At 37.3% G+C, this 23,778-nt stretch overlaps 1 protein-coding gene and 1 long non-coding RNA gene across 6 annotated transcripts in view; one reads left to right on the top strand and one right to left on the bottom strand.

Moving 5' to 3' along the window:
• Window positions 1-15,507, bottom strand: part of JUP (junction plakoglobin) — a 53,878-nt gene extending 38,371 nt beyond the window's left edge. For 2 of the 4 annotated variants that reach the window (XM_087948214.1, XM_087948213.1), the window contains exon 1: window positions 15,035-15,507. In XM_087948214.1, coding sequence (XP_087804340.1) covers window positions 15,035-15,147 — 113 coding nt within the window. In that variant the 5' untranslated portion in view covers window positions 15,148-15,507. The remainder of the gene's footprint in view (window positions 1-15,034) is intronic. The other 2 variants (XM_026669869.2, XM_026669870.2) reach the window with 1 other exon arrangement.
• Window positions 15,508-15,638: 131 nt separating this feature from the next.
• LOC148129008 (uncharacterized) lies at window positions 15,639-21,321 on the top strand. 2 transcript variants are annotated; one of them, XR_015746110.1, is made up of 3 exons: window positions 15,639-15,714; window positions 17,215-17,395; window positions 18,853-21,321. It is a non-coding gene; the product is annotated as an uncharacterized LOC148129008 (long non-coding RNA). The 2 variants fall into 2 exon arrangements; XR_015746109.1 differs by having other exon boundaries at window positions 15,645-15,785.
• The last annotated feature ends 2,457 nt before the right edge of the window (window positions 21,322-23,778 follow it).

Genomic DNA, 23,778 nt, shown 5'->3' with positions numbered 1-23,778 from the left:
GCTTGCGCACTCCCATTTTGGCACTTGGTGCCAAAAAGTTTCACCAACACTGCCCTATCCTATACCTTGTGCATTCTTATATATATATATCAGCCATATTATTGTTTTTTGCTAATATCAGATGGCTGCTTCAGCATATAAACCTACAGTGAAATTCCTTTAGCCTGTACTTTTCAGCAATTGATTAGTTGCTTTACAATGTTCATGTTCTGTATAATATTGTTTGCCCAATTCCTAAAAGCTCACACCAAATTTATTTTTAGATTTCTCAAAAAACTCTAGGCTCTCCATAAAATATTATTTGATGGATTCTGACTGCTTAAAAATCTCTTTCTAGAGATTTATGTTTAAATACACGTGATCAGTCTCCAAAATAATTAGTGGCTTTCGCTTTAATTACAAAACAGTTCATTTAAATCACTAGCTAGAATACCATTTTGTGCTACAAAGCCAATAGTTCTTTTACCCTTTTTTCATCAGGAAACAAAGGAAATAAATATTATGGGGAGGTAGTTCCTCACCATGTAGACTTATGGTAAGATGAAATAATAAGAGAGAAAATAGATTTTAAAAAACTGCTATAGGAATGGAACTCTGCAAATGTACATATTAAATAAACTGTAATATGTTAGCCAAAGTGAATTATCTAAATATTTCAGCTACCACCTTTTCTTGAAAGATTTTTTCCCCCACAAGCATATAAAATATTTTACAATTAACTGAAGGCAGCATATTTTAAGAATTCAAGATTAGAATGTCAAGCTTTCATTAAAATGTTCTAGGGAAATAAAAGTGGGGATGGAAATGGATGGAAAAGAATGAAATTGAAAGGGATGTAAGTATCTCATCCAACTCAAAGCAGTATTCTAAAAAAAAAGGGGGGGGGGGTCTGATTTGTAACAAGAAATAAAACAGATGTTTTTAGCCCCTATAAGTGATGGGAAAAAGCAACAGAATCTCAATTATTTGCAGAAGGCAAGCTATGCACATGTAACTACAACCAAAAGAGATGTCAGTCAAAGCTCCTATTGATAGTACCAATCAATTTATTTCAGACATTCAAAAATTAGTTCATGCAAAATTAACAGCCAAAAGTAATTCACCCTTGTTTATCACTTAAGTAATCAGAAAGTTCAAATTATCTCAGATAATTGTTTTCTTACCAGAATAATTTTTCAAAAATCCCATTTTTATATGGTTAGGGATATAAAATTGTATATCAGGATCATATACAGCTGTGCCTTTATAAAATGGTAAATAGAAAGGAGTGATTTTCATTAAAGACTTAATTAGCTTTATCTCGACCAGCTACATTTTCACTGCAATTGCTGTCTGAATGTTTAAAAAAACATATTCAATTTCTCTCGTATATTTATGAGAACAAATAGGAAAAAACAATTACATTATGGTAAGAATTAAGTGTTGGGGTTTTGTGTGTGTATGCACACATTCAAGCAAGTGATGGTTCCTGACAAATTTCTGTAATTTTCTTGGCAAAATTTTCAGAAGTGATTTGTCATTATCTTCTTCTCGTGGTTGACAGTGTGTGACTCCCGAAGGTTACCCAGATGGCTTTGTAACTAGAACTCACAGTGGAACTAGAACTCATGATCTTCTGGTTTATAGCCTGATGCCTTAATCACTACATCAAGTAAGAATTAAACACTTCCCGTAAAGATTTTTGCTTTGAAAGGTTATTTTCCAAAATACAGCATCAAAATAATGTCAGTTCTATTACATGTGATTATAGTGATATAAGTTCTGTTTAAGAAGACTTTAACACCACATCAGTCAAGGTTCTGTTCTATTTCAATGACTGCACAATTAAATGGCAAACCATGAAATTCATTTCCTGCACCTAAAAGGGCTGGCAGGCCCTGGAGATAGATTTGAGCAAGATACCTTCCTCAGGGTTGCCATACATCCCATGCTTGGGATGATATAAATAGGAAATATACGTGCAGGCTTCATCAGCACAGGGAGTGAACATCCAACTCCCATGAAATATGTCTTGAGAGTGTCAGTGCTTGAAAACAGCATTGCATCTCTTCAAGCAATGGCTATTTCAGGATGCACAAGTGAATTCTGCATTTCGATACTATACAGCAAAGCATTTTTTACAAGCTAGTAAAAGAAAAGGGTCCTTTTGTCCTTTTACACAACCTCACAGCAATCAGCAAGACATGTGGGATAGACTCTAATGATAAATTATTAATTTGCTGTGACAGGCCAACCACTGATGGGTGTTGCTTTTAATTCCTTATGAAGGACTTGAACTTTCCAGATGTAATTTGGCTGGAAGTAGAAATTAAGTTAGGACACAAAGCCATACAAATGAATCAGCTTGCATTCGTGTATCTTGCTTTCATTAGGAACCTATATTGTACTCTATTGAAAATAACAGATAACAGATAATCAGAGTTGGAAGGGACCTTGTAGGTCATCTAGTCCAACCCCCCACCCGAGCAGGAGACCCTACACCATTTCTAACAGATGGCAGTCCAATCTCTTCTTGAAAATCTCAAGTGATGGCGCTCCCACACTTCCGAGGGCAAGCTGTTCCATTGGTTGATTGTTCTCACTGGCAGAAAGTTTCTCCTTATTTCCAGGTTAAATCTCTCCTTGTTCAGTTCAGTTTCCATCCATTATTCCTTGTTTGGTCTACAGGCGCTTTAGAAAATAGCTTGATCCCTTCCTCCCTGTGGCAGCCCCTCAAATATTGGAAGAGATATGCTATCATATCTCCCCTGGTCCTTCTCTTTACTAAGACTAGCCAAGCCCAGTTCCTGTAACCGTTCTTCATATGTTTTAGTCTCCAGTCTCCTAATCATCCTGTTTACTCTTCTCTGTACCTTTTCTAGAGTCTCAACATCTTTTTTGTAATGTGGTGAACAAAACTGGATGCAGTACTCTAGGTGTGGTCTTACTAAAATGTTTAAATCCCATACGCAACGATTTTCAAAATTCAAATATATGCATAACGAATACATTTACTGAATAAATGATATTCTACCTTCAACTTTGTACAAGAAAATATTGTAAGAGAAACAAAGGGAAGGGAAAGGAGAAAAGCTGTAAAAGGCATTAGAGTTCTTCATTATACTGTAATATTAAAATGTACTGAAAATATGTATTTTTACACTCTTAAGCACAAAAAAGTATTTTGCACACACTGATAACCACTCTTGCATGCTGCAGAGATCGATATTATTGTCGTTCTGCGGACAATAAGGGAATTGAAAGATTTTGCCTTGCTCAGTGGGAAAATTATTCACATCTCACCTCTCCTGTGAACCTTAGTTATTACTATGGCAGCTGTTATACATCTTAAGAGGTTTTTTTTAATCAGCATCACACGAACTTACCACCTCAGTAAACTTATAAAACATAGATGTAGCTGTTGTTAGTGCTGTTCTCCACATCATTAAAAAATATTGAAAGGGGAAAGAATATTATGGCCACCCTTGACCAAAGATTGAAACAGACCTGTAGAACCCAGGATTTACAGAGAATCTTTCAGAAACAGAGATCCTGTTGATTCAGAGTTGTAAAGAGTAGACACTTATAATGTCTGGTTACAAGAAAAAACTCTTTTTAAAAAACTGGAAGATATGGAAGAAAAATGTCTAAATCAGCTGCATCCTGGTTGTCCATTTCCCGTTACATTGCTTACTGCTGCATCCTGGTTGTCCATTTATTGTTACATGGCTGAACTTTGGGCTTCCTGGATTATATTTCTTGCTCATACTCCAATGCTGCTGTTTACATTTTTGGCTTTTGTTGTTGAACTTTTGACTACCGTTGTTCTTTATCCTTTAGACTGATTTGCTATTGTTCCTGTGAACTGACTTTAGTCTTCTGATGCATGACTCTGCTTTTGTGTTTTCTGACCTCAAGCATTGCAGAACAGTAAGAAAGATAAAATTATCAACTTTATAGTCTTGCGAGAGAGGAGAGTAGATTGTGATGCAGCATGCAATTTTTGTGCTTTGAACAGATTGTTTATTTAACAAAACTATTCAGCTTAAATTCAGATAAGAGTTTTGTAGTTGACTGCAGTACTTTTAGCCAAAATTAAGTTCTGCAAGCCTTCTCTATTTACAAATGAAAAAGGAGAAATCTGTAATCTGCCTAATACCATTATACAATATGCTTTGAATGGAACAATGTCCATGAGCAGAGGAGCATCTAGAGGACATTTGCCCACTTCTATTGGTGCCATATATTGTATGGGTTACAATAGAACAATGAAGTCATTATCATCAGAATCCTTATTATTCAGGCAACTTGGCAACTGACAGAAGAACTAAATATATGAAAATTGCAAATGAATTGGACATCTGCAAGTATCATGTAGACAAAAGAAACCATATCAAAATGAATTAAGAATTTGGGTGGTTGTATATCACACTGGTACTTTGCTATACAGGTGCTGAAAGATTCAATTTAGCACCTACAAAAATCCTACTTGTTATACTCAAAAGACATGCTTTCTCATCAAGAAAGCTTGGTGACTACCTCCTCACCAGCAATTTTTGGGAATCTAAAAAAATGGAGTTTCACAAAGATATGTAGCCTGGGTCAATGTTACTTAATTTATAAATGAGCCAAAAACTGTATTACATCTAATGGTTTTCAGTCCAATACTCTACATTCAATGGACTAGGGTACAGAGAAGTAATTTTGGAGGGTTAAGGCTTCATATGGCCTTTCAGTCCTGTAGTAAGAGCCCAAGAGATGGTGCCAAGTTATCTCAAACATGTGTTCAATTAAAGGAGGCTAGTTACAATGTTAAAATAATTTCAACATATTAAAAGCAAGAATAATTTCAATTGTGAGATTACAACTGGCCACCAAAAATCTATGATTACTTAAAGCTGGATGGTAGTTGTTTGATTTTATTATTAGAAAACAAAATAAAAATGCAAAGAATAATTGCTTAATTTTATTTTACATTCATAAGTATGCTGGACACTTTTCAGGCAATTCAATCTACTTCATTGGGGAGGAAAATAATGGTAAAGTTAATGAAGTCTACCTAGGTCTCTAACATGTGCACAAACAAAAATATGCAGTCTTAATTTAATAGAATTCTCAACCCAGGTTACTAGGCCCTCTGTTCTTTCAGGTCTACTAAGAGATATCAGATGCTTACCCTCTGCAAACCAGCTGAATTTGCCTGTCAACTGGTTTGGAGATTTCAGGTATTTCTCATTGCAAATATTTCAAATGCTAAAATTATACCAAAAGATTATTAGAACATGTATGAATATGCCAGGAAATATTTATGTCTGGGGGGGGGGACATCATATAAAGAGGAAGCAGTTTATTTATAAAATGCTTTCACAAGGAACAAATCATCATATTTTGAAGTTATGCTGAAAGTCTACACTTCACAAAATCTAATTCACAACTGGGGAGGGGGAGGAATTAGTAGAACAACACACCCAAGTTAATTACTAATATTACAAATGGTTGAACAAGTTATTCTTGAAATGATTAGCTTAGGAACATCCAAACAAAATACTAATCCAAATTTAAGGACTGGTTAGATAGTAGGAGACAATGGCTCTCCAATTCTAATGTTGACACTAAATAAAAAGCATTGCAGTTTACTTTCAAAAATTATACTGTCTGAGTCTGAGTCAACACTCGTTAAGAATTTTGGAACACCTCTTAGAGAGAAGAACAAACAATACTTCTATATGCATACTAAACTTTTCCTTAATATCTTTTTGTTCCTGCAGGGAGTATTACACTGATAGCTGCCCTACTTCTCTTGAGACAAGCATCATGTTCTCTTTTGATATTTGGAAGAGAGAGAAAAGGATATATCACAACCAACAAAATAAATTCTTTTCTGATAATGTTCCTGTGAACAAAGAGCTGAATTCAAAGCCCAACTTTAAAAATAAATTTACTTCTTCTGTGATATCTTAAATTCTTCACTAAGAGAAAAATATAGAACATGAATTAAAAACAGGATGAATCTAAAACCTTTAGTTCACCTTTCTGACCTGGGCAGGGGTTGAATCCAATGATTTTCAGCATCCCTCCCAACTCTGTGATTTTATCGTGGCCAAGGTTAATTCGTCAACTTAATTTGGACTTTTGCAAATGAAACTTGCGATGTTATAACTGAAGGGAGGTCAAAGAAGTGATCTAACTGTTTTAAGTAAACAGTCTCAAATATTTCTGCATTCTGCATGCTTTAAATGTTTCAACAAAGAGACAGCATGACAATTCACAAAATGCTACTTACTGCATAAAACCATTGAAGCAGCAGAGAGGACTGTTCAGAGGACTGATACATTTCACCTCAACCATGAATGTGAATTGAAAGACTACAAAGTTTGTGTTCCCTACCATAAGTTACAAACATCTGTGGCACAGTGCAACACACACAGCAAGCAGCCCAGACATCCAGATCCTGATATTGCCTTTTAACTCTTTCTGAAACAGTTAGTTCATTGAGTTGTTGTCAGATTAGAATTTTATAGAATGTGAATAGTTTAAGAAAGTGATGGAAGAGAACCAAAATACCATTATTAAAGGACTTGTCTCAAATAAGCTTATCTGAACAAGTACAAAGCCATTATAAACCTTCATATACACTGAATATGGCATAAGCAAAATGCACTTAATTTTCAAACAACTATTTTACACACCCTGCTAAACCACAGTTTGAGTTGTTTTGGCTTAACAAAGGGGTAACCTGTGGATCCTCAGCTCCTGTTTTATGGTCCTCACACCACTCTCAAATTATGCCACTGAAATGTTTTGTCATTTAAAACTCTTACATTTAAATCTTCCCACAACTTACAATGAAGGAAAAACCAGTAAAAAATGATTGCCTCACCACATCATCACACAAACCACCTGTAACTCTTGGAGACTAAAATAATTTATAAATATATATTGCTGCCTTGAAGGCCCCGCCCCCCCAAAAAGCTTGCTTACCATGTTGTCTACTATGGTTAAAAATTCAATTTGGTGCTGTATGTGAACACAGCCAAATCAAATGACACAAGGAGGATGTCAACTAGTCTAGCTTTAGGGTAAATCTAAATATGTCACCCACTCTCTAGTTAATGGCATGTTGAAGAAATGCAGTAGTATTAACTGGTGCAAGGAGACAGTGTACAAGCAAGGGTGTGATATGAAAAGAGTTGGCTCCATAAATTAATCTTTAGCTGCTTCTAGTCACAAAGTCCGTAAATAAGGAATAGAAAACATTCCATAAACTATAACATAAAGCAGCCATGGCCAGCCTCATTAGTAGAGAAAGATGTTGAGAGTCTGAATTCATTGGCATCTGAAACAGATTCCCCCTCCCTCCTGCTTTAAAGAACTACTGAGTGGGGGTTATTTTTTAAAGTTATAAGGCCATGCTTTTTAGAATTAATTAAATACAGAAGAAAAAGCACAATAAAGTACTACATTTTGTTTTTAATTACATGTTTTCCTCCTTCATAATATGTAATACAATACAAATTAGCTTGATGGAACCACTGATGTTTCCAAAACTAATTATATAACAGGAAATCAATCCTACATTTAAAGAACTATAACATATATGTAAATAAAACTATGAGCACATGTATTTCTGGAGATACCCCTGAGATTTCTTCTAGAGTGCTTATTTGGCTTTCCAAAACCTTGCAGCTGATAATAGCAGTTCGTATTGAGCATCATAAATAGCTAAAGATGGGAAGACTTGTAAGAAAAATAGAAAAAAGGAATCAAGAAAAAATGTGTTTATTCTGTCCGATCTCTGGAAAACAACTTGGAAAGAGTAAAATAATTCCTATAATCAGGTATTTTCTTTAGGAAACAGAATCTAAGCTCGATAAATTCACCATATTGTATAACAGTACTGACTAGATCCTTTAAACATCCCTTCTTCTAGTGTGTCTAATAATTACTAGACCTTTAGCACCTAAGAACAGCAACCTTATACCACTGTATTACAAGAGCAGAATTAAAAGACTGCATATGAATAGAAATGAAACAAATATCAATTCCATCATCTAACAGGAAACAACATAGATTTTCTGCCAAATCTAAACCCTGCCAGTTATTCTGTCAAATTAGATTATTTACTAAACTCAGATTATCTTGAAGATATGAATCTTGAAAAGCCAGAAATTCCAACTCCAAAATTTTAGAATTTCAACAAATTAATTTCAATCTTCAGATTCTATTTTAAGATAATGTATTATATATCATTACTGCTTTTAATAAACAAATTCTTAGCCAGGGCTTATAACTATGGACACACTCTTCATGGAAGGATGAACGATAAAAAAATATTTAGAGATAGGTACTGTGCAACATTGGCACAAAGCTTTAGGGTTTCCAAATATTATATTTATAACAATAGATAAAGCCTTTAATTACCATACTTAACAAGTTCACACTTATGTTTCCTACTTGAGAAATGAAAAATCTCAAGCAAGCAAACAACCAAGCTCAATTAGTATCAAGAATTCCACAATTCAACTATAAATGTTACAAATGTTCTCTTCTAGAGAAAGTTAACTTTTACTATAAAGCCCCAATATTTTTGAACTCCTTGCTTGATAGGAAATCTGCCAGTCTTACACTCAACAAAGCAATCATTAGATTAAAATGTGTTACTACATTCCCTAGAAAAACATCCAAATTCATGTAAGCCAAATTTGTAGAGAAATTGATTTTTCATGACATTGTCTGGAAGCTTTCCAAACTGAGGAATTTACAGGGTCCAGGAACAGCCTAATTGAGTCATTAGAGTTTTTATGACTGATAAATGTCACTAAAGAATACGACTGGCTGAAAGCTTTCATTTCATTCATTGTTAAATCTATTTATACATAAACCATTTACATTAAAGTATCAGAGATTCTCTTCATTTGCTTTCCTGAACAGAATGTTGAGCATCAAGGCTGCAGCTCTAGATATACTATGTATATCAGTTCAGCCAATGTGTTCAGGTTTGCGAAACAAAATGACTTCTGTGGCTATTGGGGGAAAGGGCTTAATTTTATTCTCTTTCCTCTGTAGATATACTAGTAATAATTAAATACATCAGAAAAATTAAATACATGAGATTAACAAAAGTTTTAACCTTTATAACTGAATATCAAAGAAATGTTTTTGTCTTTCCCTATCTCTGAATATTGCTTTTGATGCCAAATGGCATTAAGGGCAACACCTGTAAGGGTTAGGCCTGGTTCCCGTCCTACAGCTTTTGTGTACTTGCCTCACGGCTGCTTTTTAACCTACCTACTGAAATCCAGTGAAACAGGAAAACTTGAGACCTTTTGTCTAAGACAAGTACATATTTGAATCTTCTTGAGGGAACTTGCTACTCAGGGACAAAAAAAGAATACATAAAAGACATAGGCAGAGACACATGTTTTAATATTGAATAATAGAAGAATTGGAAATTACCATAGTACTAGCCCTTCAAAAAGTTACATGCAAACTTTGAGGAAAGAAAATCTAATATAGTATTAATTTAGAACTGATATCAAGTTTGGCCTTATATAATTGAACCCAAAATCTTTCAAGAATTTGCTGACAAATTTGTATATTCATATTAAAAAATTTCTTTCCATTTTAACTCATTCAGATAGGTTACAAGATGTTTGCTAGCGCTGATCATCTTCTTGATTAAACCAAGAATACATTCCTGATGTTAGGCTTGAGAAGTGAATACTAATGTATGTCGCTAAAATGTTAGGAAACAAATTTTAGTGATATGGTTTTACCATAGATAGCATAAATGGGCAAATAAGCTAATACCAGACCTTTTAACAGTATCAATTTTCATCCCAGGCAATGAAAGTTGTGGTATTGTTTCAAACCACCTATTACCAATATCTTTCTTGACACAAAAAAACCTATCTCATCCATATATTTCAGTCCCAAGTGTAACTAACATTAACTTGGAAAAATGCACTCTAAATGCATTCAGCTCAATTGTCCAGAATTATTTCATATACATAACTTGCCATCTACCAATTTCTCCAAGTTAGGACTCATATGTGGATTTTAAATCTCATAATAATCAACAATGCCTATGCTGGCTGGAGAATTCTGAGAATCAAACTCCCGATGTCTGAATGCCACTCACACTGGGGAAGGCCATTACAGACTGTTCCTTCAAAATCAATTCAATATATTTTCACAACTTAAAATAAGAATTGCTTCCATCATTATTACTTCAAGAGAAATACAGGGATAATGTGCGTTATGAAATCCACACCTTGGGAAACAAAGCTTTTATAGTTATACCTGCAGAACTTCATCTTCTCTATTTCATTCCAAACAATTGAAAAATAATCAAATTTATTTTAAGGACTAATCTGGCTCTATTTCAAAGACTTCCCAAGAAAACTAAAAATAAGCCCAGCAAGCAGTAAGTGTAACTTATTTTAAGTGTATCTTCCTATATACACTCACATGCAGGGGTGGGATGCTACCGGTTCAGAGCGGTTCTAAAGAACCGGTAGCTCTGAAGAGCAGCAGATGCAGAACCGGTTCTGTGTTTACTGCTGTTTGGTCCGCCTGCCTGCCCAGGCTCTTACCTATCCTTTATTTCCTGCTTTTTCAACCTCAGCTGCTTTGCGCGGCACAGCTGAAGTGGAAAAAGCAGGAAAAAAGAGGCTTTTCAAATGCTGTACACCCACGCGCTTTTCAGCTGTCTGAGAGGCACAGCTGAGGTTTATTTTACATGTGTGCGCAGGGTGCGTCAGGCATGCATGCATGCACGCAAAGTGCGCACAGGCGCACAAAACATAGTCACCGAACCGGTAATAACACCAGTTGAATCCCACCCCTGCTCATATGTGAATGATCTGGGAATTTCTGATATGAATGGAATCAGTAGGAATGAAGTGAAATTAAAGCTTTCTTATATACATAGAAATTATTTAGCAAGGGTAATCATACTATCTCTAGCTTCTGGTAATTTCTGGTTGTAGCAAAAAAAGAAAAATGAGTTTAAGAATAATTGAATCATTCCTAAATTGAGTAAATGTGTATTTAAGCAAACCCTGTCAAAATTATGTAATTTGCAAAAAAAAAAATATTGAAATATAGACTAATATAAACAAGAATTCTAGAATTTAATTTATAAAACATTCACAAAAACTCTCTGTGACCAAAACCACAGGTTGCTTCATTGATCTGTCTTACAAAAATAGCAAATATGCATATCCAGCCTTGATGCTCAGTGTTTTACCACCATTTTTTAATCCTCATCTTGAAGCATTGAAGAGCTGAATGACAGCCTTCAAATAGGTATTAAAAGGTGGTGGATATGGACAACAAAAAAGGGAGAAAGATCTTAGCAGTATTCACATACACAATCTAATTAGTGATACTAAATGGAACATTCAAGGAAGGAACAGTAAGAAGACCCATCCAAGTTTCTATCTGATTTGGAACTAATATCACTTTAGGCAGAACGTAAACACAAGCAAATATTTTTATGTACTGGCTGGGCCTGATCTTGGAGTCACATTTAAAATATATAGTATTTAGTTTATAGAAGAAGATACAATGTAATACTTGTATATACATGTCCACACACATTTATTGTACTGAATTTCCATCAAAACTGGATCTCTCACTTGTTCTTTTTCCCCCCCCCAGCAACTATTAGAAGCAAGCAACTTCTTTCCCAAGCCAACTCCCCACACTTATCCTTTCATCTATGCTGCAAGGCTGATTAATTAAGCAAATAATTTGGCTAATGTAACTAGAACACCCCTTGCCTCACCCTCTCCTAAGATTAAAAGGCAACTGAAAAAGAAAAGAATCTTCAATTCAAATTCACCAGCTTCTGCCAAGCAATGAATGACTACATATGCATACACACACACACACACACACACACACACACGTAGTATCTTTCAAAAAAATATTTAGGAGAAGCCACTATTTTTTTATGAAAGAAATTTTTATTAAAAAAAAAAACCCAGCCATGATACATGAGCAAACTAAAAAAGCAAGCTTCAAGTTTACTTATACATATCTATGCATTCACATAGAAATCAGAATCTTTACAGATTTCTCCACTCAAGCTTAAGACAGGAATTCAGTTTACCAACTCTCTTTCTGCAGCCTCCAGAATGGAGAAAAGAACTTGTAGTCCTTCAAAAAGATGGATTTTTCAGACACATAAAAATAGACCTTAACATTTGAATATTTGTTCCATACAATTTGGTGTCACTAACAGAACACTTCTAATATACTACATGAGAGCAAACAACAACATTCTTAGTTTGTTTTCCAATCTTAGCAAGGATTAGTAAATGGCAATAAAAATTCAAACATAGAAAAAGGAAGTTCATATTACTCTGTATTGGATTTTTTTTTAAAAAAATCATTTTTGTACCCATAAAATATAATTTCTTTTTAATGTTTAGCTATTATTGAACATTTATAAGCTAAATGTAACCAACCTAGCTCAACAGATGTTATTCAGAAGTTCTACTGCAGAACCATTTTAACTTCAAGTGCTCAATTTCCTTTTTTCTAAACATAAAGTTGTGCTTCCTATTTCCACAGAAACACCACTCTACATTTAAAAAGAAGTTGCTACTATACTGAAAATAGCTGGGAAGCAGGGAGATGGAAGAGACATGACAAAATGCATACATGAGAATCAGTTTTCCTTCTTACCACCACCACCCCCTCTTGTGAAACTCACCAAGATTCCCATATGACTCACTCAGTACACAGACAAAGCAGAAAAATGTCTGGCATTCTGGATCTTTTATGAAGTAATAATAGAGCTGCTTCAGAAGCCAAACATATTATGAGCAATGAACACAAAGTTGAACATCCAACGATCCAAAATTCCATGAACTATAAAATCCTTTTTAGACTATCTATAAATGGGCTATTTATATGGGAAGAAATGGGTTCATATTTTTACATCTGCATCTCTTCCTATAATACCATGTAGTTATTGAACAGTTACAGTTCTTTCTTTATAAACTTAGACATAAAAGCAACAGAAACAATCAAACTCAGCCTCAAGAAACAGAGAATATTTCAAAATCGAATTAAACTTCTTTTGTAGTGATTGAGTGTAAATCAAGTTACAATCACTAATTCAGTATGACTTATTCTTTGTAACTTCCCTTGCGTTTTAATTGGCAATACATATTTCACAGCAATAAGAACTCTTTGACCTTCTCTCCGGAGGCCATAAGGGACATCTTCAAGCTTGTTCCAAGTCATAGAACCCAGTTAACTTATAGAGTCTATATATTGGCTGCTGCATTATCACAAATATACATATTGAGTGCAAAAAAGTACCCTGCAATTACATATTCTAACAATGTGTATTATAATTAACAATGCACTTCTAAGCAATCCTGTCAATCAATTAAAAGCTTTTACAGAGAGGCCAGCAAAAGCTTTCGTTTTTAATTACATTTATTTTATTTTTGATGAACTGGTTAGTCTTTAAAAGGCAACTTTTAAAGGAACCTGGACTTCTTACAAGTCTATACACATTGGCCAAAATTAAGAATTATATCAGTTGTATATTTATTTTGTTTATACAGTACTAAATTAGCAACCAAAATAGCTAAACATCTAACAACATATCTGCAGATTAAAAAGAAATTCTGTCCCTACAAATATGCCCAAAATCCCATTTCCCATTATCTTCATTCTACTTATTATAGTATTTATACTTCAGGATGTTACAATCTTTTTAAATACAGTATACAACTATCAAAATGGCTGAAGGGTAATGAACAATTCACTTTGGGACAACATAGATAGAAGGGTGTGTCTGGGAGAGACAAAACTAGATTATGAGACTTCTAAATGCAATAGCTCAAGTTGAGCAAACAAGAGCCAAATTTAATTAGCACACTTTGGAAAGTATGAAAGAGTCAAGGAGTATGCACCCTTTGTTCACGAATCAGTCACACAAATGAGCACACTGCATACTTTTCTCTGAACCAGCATTCATGCACAATGCTTTTTTCCTATCAGTGCTCGAGTGGGGGGAGTGCTATTCATCCATAATTAACACACATTAATTATTAACAGTTAATTATTTTATATATTTTCTAATATGTACACAAAGATGCACTTTTTAATGAATTGTGAATTCATTCTTGCACATTCAAAACTAAACAAAACAGGCATATTCTATCCCTCGACAGTACTTACTATGGTTAGATAAACTGAATCCATAAACTAGTAAGCCAACTTAATGGTATTTCAATCCCTAAACCCAATAATTGATAATTATTCTTGAGCCAAACAAAACATGGTATTTTTTAAAACACTGACCTTGAAACAGAAGCAGAGCAGCTGACAACTAGAAATCTTTCTAGCTCAATGTCAAATTCCCCCCAAGTATTCTTCCACCTCCATTAATCAGAATGGTCTCTTTTACTGTCTTCATCTCTCCCTTCCCCAAACCTCACTTTGTAATGTCTTGCCCTGCCCAACTTTCTCTCAACAATTCCTGGAATGTGTTTCACTATCACATAGATCATTGAGAGAAACCTCATTCTCCAAGGTTTTCTCTGCAGAGCCAGAATCAATTGCCCAACTCAAGCATATCTCACACCTACCTACCACTTCAAAATGGTCTTTGTGCTACTACTTCCATGACGGGATTACAGCTCGTTTCCAGCACCTTCTCCCTATTCCCTTGGGCCAAAAGTCTTGTTTCTTTTCAGCTTCGATGAGCGCATCTGAAAACTACTTCAACCCGGCATGAGCTTCCCACTCCAACCACCACCATTTCAAAACCATCTTGGACCCAAGAACAGGCGCCCCATATCTTGAAGGCACAAACCATCTACCGTCGAGATCTTCCAGCGATTCGCAGCCCCATCCCTATCAAGTTGACCTCCGCTTATCCACAGGCCTCCTTACCACGTCTTCTTCACAAGCTCCTGCATTTCCCTCCAGAGGAAAAAAAACCCATCGAATTTCATTCAGGCACTGGCGTATTTTTTTTTTACCTACCTCCCCCCCCCACCACGCTCGTTTCCTTTTTACCCACCTCTTCGTTTCTTTCAAGCCACCACACGGAGCTCCACTTTCACACACACACCCCCAACACCCTCTACCCTCGCTCCCCCCGCCCCGAGCAGGGGAACACCAAACCCTCGCCATATGGCAGAAAGCGGGGAGATAAGTTTGGGGTGTGGAGGCCAAACTCGCCCGTTTATTCCCCTTTCCCCCGCACGAATCCCCTCCAGCGTGTCACTTCACTGCCGCGGGGCAGCGCCCAAAAGCTTCCTTCACCGGGAGGGGGGTCTTCCCTCGCCATTCCCCTTCTTTACACGGGACTGTCTTCCCAGCCCGCTTCCTCGGAGAAAACGGATCCCCACACGCGCCCCCACCTTCCGAAGCGACCTCTCGGAGCCTGCCCGAGGGTCTCTTTCCTGCACCCCCCTCCCCCCACCAGACCCACCTGCCGGTCCCGTCGCCACCGCCTTGCTTTCCTCGCTCTACTCCGCCCCGCTCCAAATGACTCGTTCCAGCGAACAATGGGGGTGAACAGCGAGCTTGGCAGAGCCCATCCCTGGTCCCCATGGACACAGGCCACGCCCCCAGGTCTCTGAATGGCCTATTCCGTCTGGAGGAGGCGCAGTCACCTCTCCGCTACCACGCCCAGTTTCGCCCTGCCCTGGAATGGTGTTTACCGGCCAAGTCTCCTGATTAGACGCGAAGAAGCAGGTGGAAATAGGAGGCCGGAAGGAACTTTCGCGCATACTAGAAGGGCGAGTCGAAGGCTGAGGGACGGGCAGGTGTGGGAGGGGCCGGATACAAGATGGGCAGGGCGCGCGGGGTGGTGAGGGGGAGGGAAGGCTGGTTTTGAAGAGAGACAAAACATGTGCTTGGCGGACGGAAAGTCCCCAATTCAAGGGGACATTGCTTAGGTAGCAAGCAATGTACAAAAACCTCTGCTTGAAATCCTGTGGGACACCATAAGTGACATTAGGACCTCATAAGTGATACTAGACCGAGTGGGGACAAAGTGTAACTTGACATTTGTAAATAAAATGATAAAATTGTCAATAGCAAAAATTAATCACCCTTGTCTCTTCACAAATTTGTGGGCTCCTTTCTTTATGAATTCCTTTTTAACAAAAAAAAATGCTTTCAGTAACTAGTTTCCTTGGAATTCTATTGGGATCTCAATCCATTGCCATAAATATTGCCATAAATATTCTAGAAACTAGGTGGGTCAGACAAAGCAAATCTAATTCAGAATGTTGTTCCTACAATGGTCAACCAAATGTTTCTGGAAACACCCAGGCTGGAGTAAAAGCAATGTCTCTTCTTTCTGATTCTCAACTATTCCTATTCAGAATCTGTAGTTTTATTTTTATGCTGTCTTTCTTTGATTAACTCCTGCTGATTGCAGCTCTTTCATTGGTTTTCATCTTAGTTCCCTTTTTTCTTGTACATAAACCTCTCCCCAACTCCAATGTTGTTTCCCATTTTTCTTTCATCCGAATTCAGCTCTGAAACTATTATCTTTATCCTTCAGTTTGTTGACTCCTTGGTAACTGCCTGAACAAGTCCCTGCAATTTTCTTGGCAAGATTTTGGAAATGGTTTACCAACACCTTTCTGAGTCAGAACGATCTTCCCAAGCTTACCCAGTTGGCTCTGTATGTAAGGCACTATCTAGAATTTATGATTGCCCAGTTTTTAATTTAATGCCTTAACCACTACATCATATTGGTTCTTAATTGTTTGGTAACTTTCACAGTATGTCATCCACCACCTCCTAGCCTTTTCTCATTTAAATATTTAAACCCTGATTTATTTCCAGAAAGAACTCAAAAGAACAGATAGTTTAACATAAAAGAATACAGACAGATGGAAGTCATAAAAGTACCATTTTAATGTAATAAAAAGGAGCATTCCCAAATTTTCCTTTCCCCTTTAAATTATCTCTTCAATTTGTTCCCCAAACCTTTAATGATATATATATCACTAGGTTTTCCTTGTAAAATTCCTCATCCATCTTTTTTTATATTTTATTTTGTTCTATCTCCTCCTCCCCATAAAAGCTCTCCTTAATGCTTCTCTCTTTAAAGTAGATGATTATTCTGTTCCTTAAGGAAAACCAAATATGTTTTCCACTAGAAAGAGAATAGAATCCTTGCAACTGTAGAACACATATAACAGCAGTTCATTGCATCCCTTTTCCAGTTTGTTGCATAAGGACTGGAACTGCCTTGATTAATAACCAGCACTTAAATTGGAGAAGAAAAATGAAACTTCAAGGATTTAAGGGGACACACAGTGGCAGTTGAAGCTTATTTACCATAACATCTGGACCACTTTGGGGGATTGAGGCTGGATGACAAGACACAACATTGTATTATTCAGATCTAGTGTGGAAGGTAAGTTCTGTAAGGTTAAAATGGAAGGTTAGTGTTTGATAACTTCATTTAAAGACTGCTACTCTACTTCATTAGCAATCTCATATTTCTCAGATCTGGGATCTGCCTAAAGCCCAAATATACCTTTAGAGAGTGACTTTAAAAAAAACTTTATACCATATACATGTCTTCTGGGACAAGATGCTGATTAAGTGAATTGTAGCTCTTGAAAGCCTATCTTAATACTATGCATTAATCTGAAAATGTGTTACCAGAGTCTTTCTGAACTTTAGCTTCTTTGGAAGAATCAGATAGACAGTTTGGGAGTCTCCCTTTACCCTGAACATGACAATGACAACAGTAGCTTTGACTGCTGTTACGTTACTGTGAGAGGGGCTTTAAGTATACCCTCTCCTGGAGATGGTAGACTTGGCCATGTTTTACAAATGTAGTGTACTGTAACAACAGGGTTATCTTTAAAAATCTTTGGAAACTGCATCTGGTATAAATTGCTGCTGCCAAAATAGCATCAGAAGTCAATAATTTTAAACATATTACTGCTTTCCTTATACAGTTGCTATTGTGAAATTAACATCTTGATTTAGAACAGGGGCATCCAGCCTATGGAGTGCTTAAACTTGGCCCGTAGGGCTGCCTTGGAAATAGTTAAGGATTGGCCCATGGTGCTTCTGCCAGAAAAAACGCAGCTCTCCCAAGCATTGTTTTTTCTGGCAGAGGGTTGCAGGAGGCTGTCGCAGCCGAAAACAGAGCTTGGGAGCCTGTTTTCATTGGCAGAGCACTCGGAACACCACAGGTACTCCTAAAATAAGTGATGTTGAGCTGGCCATGCCCAATCTGGCCACGCCCCCCTGCTTCCCCTAGATAAAAAACAACCCTGATGCAGCCCTCAATGAAATCGAGTTTGACACCTCTGATCTAGAATATCAAAGTGATCATTTCTTTTAATATGATGCCTCCTGTTGAGAACTTTGTTCTCTATAAAATTCTCCCTTTTCCATTTTTCCCCACAACAACCTAGCTTGGGCTAAGACAAAGTGACTGACATAAAATCTGGATTTCCACATTTCACTCTGCCACATCATTTGTCTGACTTGTCAGATGTATTGTGTGAAGCTATTGTTTTTTCCACAAATCAATTTAGTATAATGTACAAATCTAGCTTCAGAGTTCTTCTGAAAAAGTAAATGAGAAGATATATGTTTCAGCTGGTAAGTTCAATGCACCACAGTAAACCATCTGAGGAGGTTGTGAACACTTATTAATCCTGGAAGAGTTAATTCATGCCTGTGGTATTATACCTGCCCTTTTACTCATTATCATAATAGTCAACCAAACACAACAATAGTTAGAACTAGTCCAAAACTACTATTTTATTTGATCACAAGTATGTCTTAAAAATACCTATCTGTTTTAGTAGTGTAACTAAGCCTTTTGCTGACTTTTGCTCACTATTACAGAACATGAATTGAGAGAACAAAGTGTGCAATGATGAGTGACAAAAACAAAATTGGAAACAAGATTGGCTTTTTTCACTTCAGATTCAAAAGCAAACAGCAGAGAAATGAACAAAGGCAGTTCTTCCAAACCAGGCACAAAAAGATTTCCCATTAAATGGCAATGAGATAAAATGAAACTTGACCTGGAGGAAGAGAGAATTGCAAGCTGGTATGAACACCTTGAAGTGCTAGAACCTGCAGCCAGCTTCTTGGAGGAACTGATTATATAATCAAGATCCTGGAGACTTTATTGAGGACAAATATTATCTCTTTCCATCTTAGGTCTTTTCCTTGGACACAGTTTATCTGGATGTCTTCCTTTAAGATTCTGTAAATTTCAGGTGTCCACAATATAGGGAGATGGGGTATACTTGCTTTACAAGTTAGCTTAGAAGCAGAACAATAGGTTTTCTGAATCATGAAAAAAAAAATCCTCAGGATTAGTCACAGAACAAGGACAAAGTTCAGATACAGTGGGCAGCATAACATAGTAAGAAATATACAGTTTGCTAACGTTGCAATTAGAATTTCCCTCGTTAACATCCTTATTGTTACAAAGCTGGTCTTTTCTCCTAAGTAGATTAATCCAATATATAATTCCAAATGCATCTACATTGTAAAATTATCGTGTTCTTTTTTGTTCTATGGTCATAATACTACACGCAGAGTTTAGAGTGACAAACCAGCCCAGTAAAAAAAAAATTGGAGCAACATCATCTGGTATACTACATTTCCATCAGGTTTGAAGGAAAAAAAACTGTATGAGAGATTTATCTGTTCTCCAGCAAATAATTTCTAAGGTTTGGATAGTTATTTGAAGGATGGAGTTTAAGCAAAGCTTTATTATTGTTCTTCATGATGATACCCTTTGTACTTACAAAACATCTGTTTAAATAAGTATACAGTTTTAATACCCAGCAATTTTCATTATGTTTCATCAACCACAGTATTTTCTGGAAAGGTATTCAAGCTACAGAGGCATCTTTGCTTCCAAATTAATACAAAGTGCTCATTACTACTTTACATTAAATAGTTTTGGCTCCCATTCTTACAAGTCCCTCTTCCCTCAATAGCTTAACAGAGAAACAAGGTTTACATTTTTGAAAGAGAATCATTACAATGCAGCAATATTGGTATTTGTTCTGGACACCTGGGAGCTATTTCATTGTCAGCTATGGAAGCTCACCAGAAAATCTCAACCGAACTTACCTCCCAGGTTAGATGTGGGGAAAAATAAGAAAAAGAAGTAAGTATGCCATCTTGAGCTCTTAAATGAAAGGTGAGGTATAAATCAAAATAAGCCAGTAAAAGAGAGTGCCTTCTTTTTGCTGGTATTTTGACTTTGCATGCTAATTTTGCTTTCCTTTTAATACAGCACCAAATCAAAACGATCCTTTAAAAAAAAATCCCATATGCATTGCTAAAATATGATGTACTTGAAATGCTTATGTTTTGGTTGAATTACTGTGCCTTTTATTTTGAAATGTTGGGACTATTTGATTTCATTAACATTCCATAACTTAACAGGCACTGCCCTGTGATCCCTTGGAGCTGGAAGAATAATCTATACATTTGAGAAACAAAATTATTAGAAATAAAAAATAAATAAATTCAGTGTAGGGTAGTTGCTGTTTAGGCAGGATACATGGACATACAATTACAGTGTTATATAACTTACATTGTTCCTATTATTTAAAAAATGGGTTTTTCATTTTTTAGCTTTAAGTTATATTCTCTTGCAGAAATACTCCTGTATACTCATTGGTTGCTGCTCTGTCGCAATGCTATTTTTAAAGGCCTCAGCACTTGAAACATTCCTGTTGTACCATATCTTTTTCCACCCCCGCCTTCTGCAAACAAGGCTAATCTAACATTCTTCTTTGTCCAGTAGAAATATTAGCTCATTGCAATGGACTTTTATTTTAAGCAAAAGGAGACTTATTTATTTCAACTTGAAGGAATGTTGGAAATAAGTTATATAACAGGATTCCAGTCGCTCCACCAGCAAAAAAAATGTTCACAAACATATTACTTGGCCAAAGAAAGATCACGTTTGAATGTTGCTTGATATGGTTTCAGGGTGCAGAGAAATGCTACTTTGGGGGAAAGGCAAGTGGGCGGTAACTTAGAATGTTAGCATTGTCTCCATTCTAAGCTCCCCCCTTTCCTTTTCTCCCTTGGCCATGTGGCCCATACATAGTTTGACTTGTGCTTCCTTGTGTATGCAAATACATGCAAAGCATGTAAATGTGTGAAAAATAAGGAAGATTGCTGTTAGATATTGAGTAAAATGATTTAGGGACCAATCATTGGTCCCTTAGTCAAAGCGGGAAAAACAAGCATGTGTCAGTGGCTGAAGCCGCTCCCTTTAAAAGGAGCGGTGGTGGCGTGGTTTCTCATTGCTTTTCCCAGAGCCAAATAAACAACTTGAAAAGTTCTTTGGTGTCCTGAGTCTTCACTCCACCCACTATACAACACTGGCGACGAAGGTGGAATTTTGAAGAATAACAGACACTGAGACTGAACAAAGGCATCCACGTGGCATCGGCCATCGAACTCAACTGGCCAACTCAAGATGTTTGCAGCAATCGTACCTCCAGCTCCTTTCAATCCAGCGGGAGAAGATGGGTTCTTACATGGATCACTTCCACATGTTCTTGGAAGCAAACAACCTCCTAAGTCTCTCGGAGCAAAGGAAGAGGGCACTCTTCCTTACACACTGTGGACCTGCGAAGGGAACACCACAGGGAAGAATGCAGGTTCCAGGATTCTATATGTGAGTGGAAAGGCACATTACAAGAGCCTGCAGGGCATCCCAGGCAGTTTCCCACTGGCAAAGGCCATTCACACACACACCCCAGTGTTCCAGAAACCCCCATGCGGGTGGCTGGAAAACACCGTTTGGAAGGAACCAAAGAGGCGAGGATACAGCTACTGATAGAGGGAAATGCACCAAACTATTATAGTGGGACACTCCAGTGCATGAAAAACAAAGAAGATGACTGCAACCATATGCATTGAAGGTAGGGAAGGGACTGCAACCATATGCATTGAAGGGAAACAATGCAAGATGGAAGTCGACTCAGAATCCTACCTATCCATGGTCCCCTGGGCGACTATCAAGAAGTTAGTCCCGGAAATCACAGTCAATGAATTCAAGCTGCAGAAGCTGACACAGAAGGATTATCAGGGAAACCAAATTCCAGTACTGAGGATCAGTTATTTTGACATAACTTTTAAAAAATTCAAAGGACAACTACCCCTAACCATAGTAGACCAGGACCAACCTAGTCTGCTGGAATTGGAATGGTTTGAACTCCTGGGGTTAGCGGTGACTGGAATAAACAGGATTGACAACAGCAGCTTTGAGGACAACCTCCTAAAGGATTTTGTGGACATTTTCAATGGACAGCTTGGCAAGTATATGGGGACCCCTATATCATTCAACTTAGACCCCAAGGTTGCCCCTGTCTGGATGAAGCTCGGAAGGGTTCCATTTGCTCTTTGGCCCAAAACAGATAAACAATTGGATAAGCTCATTACTCAGGGGATTTTGGAGCCAACTGATCATGCCAAGTGGGAAACCTCCATAGTAACTCTCACGAAGCCAGATGGATCAGTGCACATATGTGCTGATTATAAATGTACCCTGAATAAAGCATTGCAACAGAGTGCATACCCTGTGCCAGTTGTGCAACACCTATTGCATTCCCTGGGATGAGGAAATCTTTTTGCAAAGCTTGATCTGGCTCAGGCATATCAACAGTCATCTGTCGATGATGTCACAGCAGAAGCCCAAACAATTGTCACATGCCAACGGTTACAGTTTGGGGTAAGAGCCTGATGGAGCATCTCCTACATGACATCAAAGGCGTAGTGCCTTATTTTGATGACGTCCTCATATCAGCAAGAGACAAAGAACAGTTACAACAACAATTAAGAATAGTTTTGAGCCAATTTCAGGAAGTTGGGTTAAAAGTGAAGAAGGAAAAATGCCAATTAGCTGTCGAAGAATTGGAATTTTGGGGATATTTGATTGATAGCTCCGGCATACACCCCACCAACAGCAAACTGAAGGCAATCTGGGAAGCCTCAATTCCCAACAATAAGACAGAACTACAAACATTCCTGGAGTTGCTTAATTTCTACAACATTTTCTTGCCAGAGAAGGCAATGATTGCTGAACCCCTGCAATGACTACTTGATAAAAACATGGAATGGAAATGGGGACAGAAAGAAGCAAGCACATTCAGAAAAATAAAAAAACTTTTGACATCAGACAGTGTGCTTGGTCAATAAAATGAAACATTACCCCTGACACTAACATGTGATGCTTCACCTTTCAGTATAGGGGCCATCCTTAGCCATTGCATGCCGAGCAGAAGGGAAGCCCCCATTTCATTTTATTCTAAAACATTATCCAAAGCAGAAAGGAACTATAGTTAGCTTGATAAGGAAGCATTGGCTGCAGTTGCTGGAATCAAATGATTCCTGAATATGTATACGGCAGGAGCTTCGAACTAATCACTGACCATAAGCCACTCCTGGGAATCATCGCAGGTAACCAACCAATACTGAGCATATTGTCCCCGAGAATGACGAGATAGATGGAATTCCTCACCGCATACAATTGCCAACTGAGCTACAGGCCAGGAAAAACCATCGACCATGCCAATGCATTCAGCAAATGCCTTTTACCAGAGCCAGGGGAAGACTCTGCTCCAGCAACATCCACACTTCTCATAGAAACCCTTGTGAGCGGATTAGTCACGGCAGCAGAAATCACAAGAGCTACCGCTAAAGACAAGATGCTGGTGTGAATTTTAAACTGGGTATGGAAGGGATGCAGTAGATGATGAATTTAAACCATTTAAAACTCACCAACTT

This window comes from Notechis scutatus, chromosome Z, assembly GCF_049901735.1.
Source record: "Notechis scutatus isolate UNSWTSFEM ecotype Mainland chromosome Z, rNotScu1.2, whole genome shotgun sequence".
In the NCBI taxonomy this organism is placed as follows: Eukaryota; Metazoa; Chordata; class Lepidosauria; order Squamata; family Elapidae; genus Notechis; species Notechis scutatus.
The sequence above is the reverse complement of the archived record's forward strand: the minus strand, read 5'-3'. Positions and strand labels throughout refer to the sequence as shown.